This window comes from Pituophis catenifer, unplaced genomic scaffold (genome assembly GCF_029215685.1).
Source record: "Pituophis catenifer annectens isolate HBS135680 unplaced genomic scaffold, rPitCat1.0.hap2 SCAF_2, whole genome shotgun sequence".
Lineage (NCBI taxonomy): Eukaryota > Metazoa > Chordata > Lepidosauria > Squamata > Colubridae > Pituophis > Pituophis catenifer.
The window spans coordinates 29,098,939-29,108,818 of NW_027256882.1; the positions used below are offsets into that span (position 1 = coordinate 29,098,939).

At 43.8% G+C, this 9,880-nt stretch overlaps 1 protein-coding gene across 1 annotated transcript; it reads right to left on the reverse strand.

Moving 5' to 3' along the window:
• Positions 1-8,058: 8,058 nt before the first annotated feature.
• On the reverse strand, positions 8,059-9,667 carry LOC139309309 (zinc finger and SCAN domain-containing protein 2-like). Its single transcript, XM_070933359.1, has one exon. The coding sequence runs from the start codon at positions 9,056-9,058 to the stop codon at positions 8,198-8,200; it is 861 nt and encodes a 286-aa protein (XP_070789460.1). The 5' UTR covers positions 9,059-9,667; the 3' UTR covers positions 8,059-8,197.
• Between the last annotated feature and the right edge of the window lie 213 nt (positions 9,668-9,880).

The window sequence follows — 9,880 nt, forward strand, 5'->3', positions numbered from 1 at the left end:
ACGTAGTTTCGCACATGCGCGTTGTTCATTTCTTCCTTGGCGTCGTCGCGGAAGGTTCTCTCCATTGCGGCTCGCTCGCTCTGCTCTTCTTCAGACGAGTTGGTCTCTGGCTCGGTCCTAGGAGCTCTGATGGTGGCGACTGCTCTTCTTTTTCTTTTGGGTGCGTTGGCACTTGCTTCGGTCTGTGGTGTAGGGCGGAATCGACATGGCTCTCTGGGTTCGGGCGTCGTCGCTCTCGAAGTCAGGATGGGAGCGCGCAGGTCTTGAGTTATCGGCTTGTTCGCTTGCTTCTTCGTTGGCGCTTTGGAAATTTTTAATTTTGGCCCAAATGCAGCAAAAAGCGTCTTCATTGCTGACTTTACTTGAGATTTCGTTGAGTCATCTTCACTTTCTGATTCTGGCTCTTCTGAAGAGTTTGAATCCTCCTTTTCATTTTCGTTGTCTGATAACGTTTTTCGCGCCAGAAATTTTGAACTGAGCATTTTGATTGGCTCTGCTTCGCTCACTTTAGAGGCTTGTTGGAACCAAGATGGCTGCCATTCAAAATTTCGCGCGGGATCACATTTTTTCTTTTTCATAATGACTTTCTCTGTAGTCATATCACTCACAATTTTTTGATCTTTAGGTTTCTCTTTAACGATGTTTTTCTCTCTCGCTGCTCCGCTGTTCTTCAGCATTTCTTGGAGGTTCGCGATGAGGCTTTCATCATTCTTCTGGCTTTTTAATAGTTTTAATATCTCTGACCTGAGTTCGTTATTTTCTATTTCGATTTCCTCTTGGTCATCATTTTCATTTATTAATTCTTCTTCTTCAGTGGTGTATTCTTCGGATTCTCTCGAAATCGCGTTTGTGGATTCGTTGATTATTTCTTGTTCAGTTTCTATTTCTTTGCTGTAGGCCCTGGTGTTGGGCCTATCTTTCTTAGACATTTTTAAGTATTTATTGAGTCAATTAACCATCCTCTGCTACCAGCTTGTTGCAATATTTTCTGGATCAGACTCAATAATAATAATAAGAATTAAAGGTTTAAATATACTTCCTTTTAATTATAACAGGCATTCTATATTCACTGAATATTCACAGATAGAAGCAAAGAAAATGGTGAAGGTGGCTCCTTATATATACAAAGGGAGGAGCCAAGAGTGGGAGTGGTGAATTATGAATACATTAAGAATCAAAGAATAAGTTAACCCCTGATATCCCATTTATACACTATTTACACATTAGGGAATAAGGCATTTACATCTGACAGTGACAAACTGGAAGTGATGGTGAAAGTGAGAGAGATGGGTGAAGCTTTGAAATTTGAGGAGAATATTATTCAAGTCTTTCTGGATATATCAAGAGAAGAAAGAGCATGGAGATTTTTTTTGAAGCCAATTACAAAGGTTCTGAGAGACAATGGAATTAAATATAACTGGAGGCCGCCACAGCAACTAAAATTTTTTTTATAAAGGAAGAATGCAAATAATTACTTTGGAAACAGATGCAGTGTTATACTTACATGAACTTGGATTGATTGTAAAGTATGAGGACATAACAGAGATAAAAGATCAAATGCTCAAGATGGGTGGAACATATGCAAAAACATCAACACCAGAATAAAAAGGGGCTGCTGGAGGACAAGACCCTAAAGGATTAAAGTGGAAGGAAATCTGTGATGGTTGAACAAAAGAAAAGTCGTGATGATACAATGGGAGATGGAGCGGATAAGAAATTGAAGGATCTTGAAAAAGAATTGCAGGAAGCTGAGTGTGGGGAGAAGTTACCACCCTTTTCTCTGAGAGATGAATTTAAGTAGACTACCCGAAAGAAGTGACCCGACCATTAGCATGTCCCCTCTCCCCCACTCTCTTTATAGAGGCAGAAACCAATTGAGGATGTGGGGGACGAAGACTGATTGTTATTTAATGTTTGATGTGTCTTTTGTCCCTTTTTATTTTATTTTTTTTATGTTGAATGTTGTTTGGAATGTGGGAGATTGGTGCTGGGATCTGGGCACAGAAAGGAAGAGGAGGGGAAAGGATTAAAAAAATTACAGTTTAAATGGGTTTAATAAAAATAATGACATGGAATGTGAAGGGTACAGGGAATCAGATCAAGAGAAGACGAAATTTGAAGCTACTGCAGAGTTAAAATTCCAGTTCTCTGCTCCAATTATTGTTCCTCTCGTTACTTGTCGAGATTATTTGGAAATTTTTAAGAAGCCCTGAGAGAGGAATGAAAGAAATGGAAACATCTCCCGTGTGTTGGGAAGACAGCTTTACCCCCACATTCACAGCAATGCTGACAATACCCATTTCTTTCATTCTCAAAAGCTATTTAAAGAGCAGCACAATGCTTTTTTTAGAAATGAAACATTTTCCATCGTAGAGTTTCTTTCTCAGAGCTTAGACACTAAGGCTGTTGCAACAAATTTGTCAGCATCTTGCCGCTGCTACCACCGGGGTAACAAGCAGGTATCGCCAAGAAGAAAAGATCAGAGCAGGATGTTGGAAGAAATATCCATCTGGTTCAGTTCTAAGCGGGGAGAGAGGCTCTGGAAATAAAATGGAGGCTAGCTGCTTAGGAAAGAAGGTACGTTTATTGATGAGCAGAACCACAGCATGCAGTTCTGGGACAGCTCACAAAGTAGCTTGATGAGTGCAAGGATTTTTATAGTTTACAGTATTTTGTAATTTTGAGCTTTGCTTTGTTTGCTTTTATTATTTGATTAGTTTTACTTGTTTCGCAAAGGCTCATGATGGGTCTTAATTATGACTTCCTTGTAGTGGTGAAATCCTACCGGTTCAGACTGGTTCGGGTGAACCGGTAGTGATAAAATCTACTGGTTCCGCAAACCGGTAGTAAAAAAAAGCTACCAGTTGATCTGAACTGGAATATCAGACGATCAACTGTGCCGCGTGATATATATTCACTAGAAAGCAGGAAATCTTGCTTTCTAGCGAATTTGTACTGAGTGACACAGCTGTTACCCCCCTCCATGTTGTACTTACCGTCAAATGGTTTGTTTCTCTGTGCAAATGATGCATTTGATGTGCGTGTGCATTTTGCGTCTGTGGGCACACATCATGCATCTTGCAGGCACCGTGCATGTGCAAGCAGGCGAAGCGCTAGTGACCCATGGAGGATTTCAACCCTGTAATTGATTTTACCCTATTATCTATTGCCTCCAGTGTTCCTTCCTTCATGGACCAGTATTGTTTCCACTTTTTCCAATGCATAGGTTAAGGTCATGTCCTGTCCTTAATCCCATCACCTGGAGGTGAAGGTATTTTGTTTGTGAATAGGCTGGCCCAGGATTTCTTAATGAGCATCTGCTGTAAGCTATTAAGAAAGACTGGGGGCTGCTTTCTGCCTCTAAGAACATGTTTCTCCATTTCTTCTTTGGAGAAATATAATATTCTAACACAGTCAGGGAAACCCGGAGACCTGGGTTATCCAGAGGTCTAGGCCGATCTAAAAGACGCCTTTAGTGAAAACAAGTGCTGCGCCTGTCCTGTTTCAAGAGAAAAAGGATGGTGGGTTGAGATTATGTGTGGATTTCCGAGGAATTAAGTGTGCATAAAACAGCTGTATCCACTGCCGTTAATGAAGGACATGTTGGCCCGGTTGGCCGAGGGAAGCGTGTTTACTAAACTGGATCTCCGGGAGGCATATTATGGAGGACACTTCTAAGGTGAGACAGGTGATAGACTGGCAGGTGCCTAAGACCCGAAAGCAGTTACAAAGCTTTCTGGGGTTCTCCAACTTCTAACACCAGCTTATCCCAATAATGCCCCTGATGTGACTGTGGCTGCAGTTCTTCTACAGAGGAATGAGGAGGGAGCACTGCAGCCATGTGCATACACGTCATGAAAGTTAACAGAGACTGAGCATAATTGGCCAATCTGGGAAAAGGAGACCTTTGCTGTTAACTGGGTGTTGGTGACCTGGCGACACCTCCTGGAAGATGGTGGAGCAGGGGTGAAATGCTCCTGGTTCGGACCGGATCACCTGATCCAGTAGCAATGGCGGCAGGTGGTTCAGAGAACAGATAGCAAAAATTCCTGCGCCGCCCCCCCCCCATGCCCAGCTGAGTTGCGTGATCATCAGAGGCTGGGTTTTTTTACTTTTAAAAGCATTTTTTCTACAACCACTTCGGCTGAAAAAAATGCTTTTAAAAGTTAAAAAAAAGCCTCCGATGATCGCACGGCTCAGCTGGGATCACCAGAGGCTTTTCAAAGCATTTTTTTCTGCAACCCCATCAGCCGAAGAGGGTGTAGGAAAAAAATGCCTATAAAAGCTTCTGGCGATCCCAGCTGAGTTGCCTGATCGTCAGAAGCTTTAAAAGCATTTTTTGTGCAACCTCTTAAGGTTGCACAAGCCACACCCACAGAACCGGTAATAACAAATTTTAGATTTCACCCCTATGGTGGAGTACCATTTGAAGTGTGGACGGACCACAAGAACTTGGGGGCTTTGCAACAACCCAGGAGGCTGTCACCAAAATAAGTGAGGTGGGCTCTGTATTTCAGATGATTCAATTTCACTTTGAAATACATACCCACCGGGAGAAATTTCCTGGCTGATGCTCTGTCCTGGAAGCCACCATATGAGAGCACCAGGGAGGAGGTAGTGCAAGCCATCATACCATCATACCGAAACCACCGAACCACTGATTGTCGCCCAGTCGGCATCTATAACCCAGCAGGTTCCAGTGGGGCTGTTCCGCAGGCCATCCAAACCGCATTACCAAGAGACCAGTGGTATAGTGAAAATCGCTCTGTCCTTACACTTAGGGATGGCTTTGTTTGGAAGGGGTCAAAGCTGTATGTTCCCCCGGATGTGCGGTTAAGGGTACTCCAGTGCTGTCATGACGATCGACCTGCTGGACACTTTGGGTATTTAAAGACATTGCACCTCATCAATCGCCAGTTCTGGTGGCCCTCTATGAAAAAAGATGTAGCGGAATATGTACGGAGCTGTGTGGTGTGCACTACCATGAAAACCCCACCAGGCAAACCATTAGGCTTATTGTAAACAATAGCAGACCCCACACATCCTGGGAACAGATAGCCATGGACTTTATCGTGGAGCTACCAGAGAGTCAAGGAAATACAGTCATCTGAACTGTGATAGACATGTTCTCTAAACAAGCCCATTTTATACCCTGTCCTGGTCTCCCTTCTGCCAGGTGGTTAGCTAAGTTGTTTATAGTTCATGTCTATCACCTCCACGGGGTACCCCAGAAAATAATATCAGACAGGGGGTGCTATTTACCACCAGATTTGGGCGGGAATTCCTGACAAGAATTGGTTCATCGCAGGGTTTCAGTTCAGCGTTCCATCCTGCTACCAATGAGGCAGCCGAAAGAGCCAATGCCATGGTGGAACGTTACCTGAGATGCTATATCAAACATCAGCAAATGGACTGGGCAGACCTACTGCCATATGCTGAAGTAGCATATAATAATGCTGTACATAGCAGTACAGGGTTTACTCCATTCCATTTCAGTGTCGGGAAGAGAGTTCATGCCGATACCAGAGTGCCCTAGTATAGATCCAGCCAATATAGGAGTCAAAGAATGGTCAGACCGAATGAGGATGCCCTAAACCACACGGCTACAGGTTACAAAAAGCCGGGGGACAAAAAGAGCCCCACCCACGTTCAGGGTGGGTCAACCAGTGTACCTTTCTACCAAGTATCCAAAACTACCCATATCCCTGCAAGAAACTAGGCCCTAAGTTTATAGGGTCCTTCCCGATAATACGAGTCATTAATCCGGTAAGCGTGCAACTCCGTCTTCCCCGATTACTAGGGAAAACCCATCTGGTATTCCATTGTAGCCTACTCTGACCAGTCCATATAACTCCCCTGAGGGGCCTCAGTATTGCCCCTTCACCTCCTACCATGGTAGGAAGGGAACAACACTATGAGGTAGAGGACATACTAGATACCTGCTGGCACAGAAAGAAACTCCAGTATTTGATAATGTGGAAAGGGTATCTGCTGTCAGAGGCATCCTGGGTCCCGATGGAGGACGTCAAGGCCCCGAGACTGACCACTAGATTCCACAGGAAGAATCCAGACAAACCCAGGGCCCCTGACCTGTGCTACCACTCTCTGTAATCTTTATATTCCAGGCGTGGTCCTCATGGTAGGGGTCCACATGTCATCCCCGGTGCAGCTAGCGCTGCCTCAGCCCACCGAGCTAACCTTGATCCTAGTCTCCAGGAGGCCGCCAGCCACCGCTACAGCCTACTCTCATTCCTCAAGGGAAGAATGACGTTATAAGGTAGCCAGCAGCCTTCTCCGCGGTTGAATTGCAAGCATCTCCGAGTGATGGGAGGCTCCCAGAGGGAAGGAGTAAGCCTAGCAGCCCTGGACATGCTGGCCTAAACTGGGAGCTGAAACTGCTGGCAAGACTGGGCTGAAAGAGCTGAAAGTGCTGGCAGGACTGGGGTTGGTTAGGGCTGATTGTGTCTTACTGACATTCCCTGCAGTAGGAAGTAGGTAGGAATGAGGTGGGTATGACCAGTGTGTGGATGGCTAGCCCTTGGATTAGGAGGGTGGGTAGAAGATTGGGGCTGCTTTAATGCCCTGCTTAGGCACAAGACTTTATAAGGTGGTGGGGAGCACAGAGCAATAACTCCAACAATATTTCCTTTCATTATTTATGGATGTCAGTCTGTACCGATAGAGCATCTTCTAACCATCATCATCAAGATTTGCAGTCTTTTATTTCGGAACCTGACAGCCATTCAGTTATGAAATTTATTTGTTGACTTGGGTCAATCGTGAGTTCATAGAATTCCATATACATACCCGTTTCCCTGAAAATAAGACCTAGTTTTATTTTCTAGTTTTGGGGCTCAAAATGAGCCCCACTTCTTAGTTTTGGAGGATTTCTTAGCCGCTTACTTTAGGACCATCGCAGCCAGGGCAAGCACACCCCGACACTTGTTGCACAGCCATCTGACGTCTTCTGCGGCCGCGAGTGGCCATGCAAGCTGCCGTTTGCGGCAGGATGTAGTGTGGCGTGTTCATTACCACAGTTCACAGCAGGGATGAATCCAGGGTCCACTGAAAATGGTGGCTACTTCCAGGACAAAATCATGAGGCCCAAGGATGCATGTCCTTCCCTCTGTCCCCACCATGAGGTTCAGAGATATTCAAAAGGTAAGAAGGAGGAGGGTGTGAGGTTGGGTGGGGTGGGAGTCAGGTGTAAGGGGACGCTGGGAGGGAGTGAAGGGCCCAGGGGACACAAGGGTTAGGATACAGAGTACAAGGATGTCTTGGAGGGAGAGGGGGCCTAGAGATGCCTATGGCACGCAAGCCTGGCCATGCACTAGATCTCCAAGAGTTTTCCCCAGCTCTGAGTAGACAGTGTTCGGCATAGCCTTGATGGTACAGTGGTCTAAGCACCCTGTTATTAACACAGCTGCCTGCAATTACTGCTGGTTCGAATCTCTCCAAGGCTCAAGGTTGACTCAGCCTTCCATCCTTTCCAAGGTAGGTGAAATGAGGACCCAGTTTGTGGGGGCAATAAGCTGACTTTGTGTAAAAATATACAAAAGTATGAAGGCTATTGCTTAACGCATTGTAAGCCGCCCTGAGTCTCCAGAGAAGGGCGGCATATAAATCAAATTAAAAAAAAAAGCGATTTAGATATTTGATTAATGGCTGCCTCAGGGAGAGCAGAGGGATTTGGGTAGTTAAGGAAAGCAATTTCGCTTAACAGCCGTTACAACATGCACCCATAATTCAAGGTCCATAATAGTCATATCTTGAGGACTACTTTTATGCCGACTGCGGAATTCTGGGGCTCAGAATCTGGGTGGAAACCAAGGTAGAAGATTGAAACTACACATGTGGGAATTCCATAATCAAAATACAAAAGCTCCACCCAAAAATCCTTTTTGAGGAATTCAACTACTTCTGGAAAAGGAAATATCCAGAAGCTTCTGCTAATAACCAGAAACTAGTTAACCATTTCCCATTTTCCTTTTCTCTCCATCTACGAATTTAATCCTGAAAAATGTTTGAGCAAAATGAATCAGGCCAAAATTCAAACAATCAATTTCTCATCTAAACTTTCAATGGGAGATCACAAATGAAATTCCAGCATTCTCTAAACTCATCTACTATTCCTCATATAGATTACCTTGTGTGCAATAAGGGATGATTTATGCTTGAACTAATGTCTACAGACTAGTCATTTCAAAGATTTCTTCATGGTGTGAGTCCTCTGGTGTCTCACAAGACTGGAATTATAACAAAAACGTTTCCTACAGATAGGACATACAAAGGCTTTATCTTCTGTGTGAGTCTTCTGGTGTATCACCAGCGTGTAATTGCGACTGAAACATCTCCCACAATCAGGACATTCATAGGGTTTCTCTCCTGTGTGACTCCTCTGGTGTCTCAGAAGATTGTAATTATCACAATAGCTTTTCCCACAGAGAGGGCATTCAAAAGGTTTCTCTTCTGTGTGAGTCCACTGGTGTAATAGCATCTGGATATTCTGACTGTAACGTTTCCCACAGATAGGACATTCAAAGGGTTTCTCTCCTGTGTGAGTCCTCTGGTGTGTCACCAGATTGGAATTATTACTAAAGCTTTTCCCACAGATAGGACATTCAAAGGGTTTTTCTCCTGTGTGAGTTCTCTGGTGGGCTACCAGGTGGGAATTTTGACTGTAACGTTTCCCACAGTCAGGACATTCAAAGGGTTTCTCTCCTGTGTGAGTCCTCTGGTGTGTCACCAGATTGGAATTATTACTAAAGCTTTTCCCACAGATAGGACATTCAAAGGGTTTCTCTCCTGTGTGAGTCCTCTGGTGTATTACCAGGTGAGATTTCTGACTGTAACGTTTCCCACAGTCAAGACATTCAAAGGGTTTCTCTCCTGTGTGAGTCCTCTGGTGTGTCAGCAGATTGGAATTATTACTAAAGCTTTTCCCACAGTCAGGACATTCAAAGTGTTTCTCTTCTGTGTGCATGATCCTGTGTCTCAGGAGGTTGGAATTTCTAATGAAACCTTTCCCACAATCTTGACACTCATAAGGTTTCTCCATGGAGTAAGGCAGGAATTATGACTGAAACTTCTCCCACAATCCGGCCATTGAACGGGTTTTTCTCCTTTATGATTCCTCTGGTCTATCACCAAGTTGGAATTATAACTGAAAAGTTTTCCAACAATCAGAACATTCAAAGCATTTCTCTCCTATGTGAATCTTCTGGTTTAATCCTAGGCAGGAATTGTGACTTTCCCATAATCAGGACATTTGCAATCTGTGCTTTTCCCACAATAGGCAAATCTATGGAGCTTTTCTACAGCCAGTATTCTTGAGGAGGTAAACAAATATGGACAATGCCTTGTTTAGTGGTGCTATCATTCAAGCCGTTTTCTTCTTCACAGGGAGAAGCCTGTATTCCTGTCTGTTCTACGTGACTTTACTATTGACAGTTTCCTCCTCACGGACTTCCAGATATTTCCCTCTTTTTCTGAATGATAAATAATCTCTCTTCACTTTTCATGTAATGTATCCTTCAGTTCTGCATAATCTGCTTATTCTTTTTTGATTTTCTCTCTTTTGTCTAACAGCTGCTGGAGGAAGAGCATCATTGTATGATTTTCTGAAGGAAAAGGAACATATTTTGATTTCTGGCTTGATTTTCTTCCCTTTTCAACTTTGCTTGTTATTTACAGTTGCCCAGAGTGCTCTTATTGCCATCCTCTTTGTCTGTAAGATTCAAAAAAAAGTTTAACTTTGTTTATAAAATGATTAGAGATGATGTGAGAAAAGAAAAAAGTATATATTACAATGAAAAAACAAACATGCCCCAATACTAGAATAATCACTTACATTATTGATGATTCATATGACACATGGAGT

Excerpts from the sequence above, each read along its gene's own strand:
- LOC139309309 (XM_070933359.1), bottom strand. The coding sequence starts at position 9,058 with ATGGAGAAACCTTATGAGTGTCAAGATTGTGGGAAAGGTTTCATTAGA.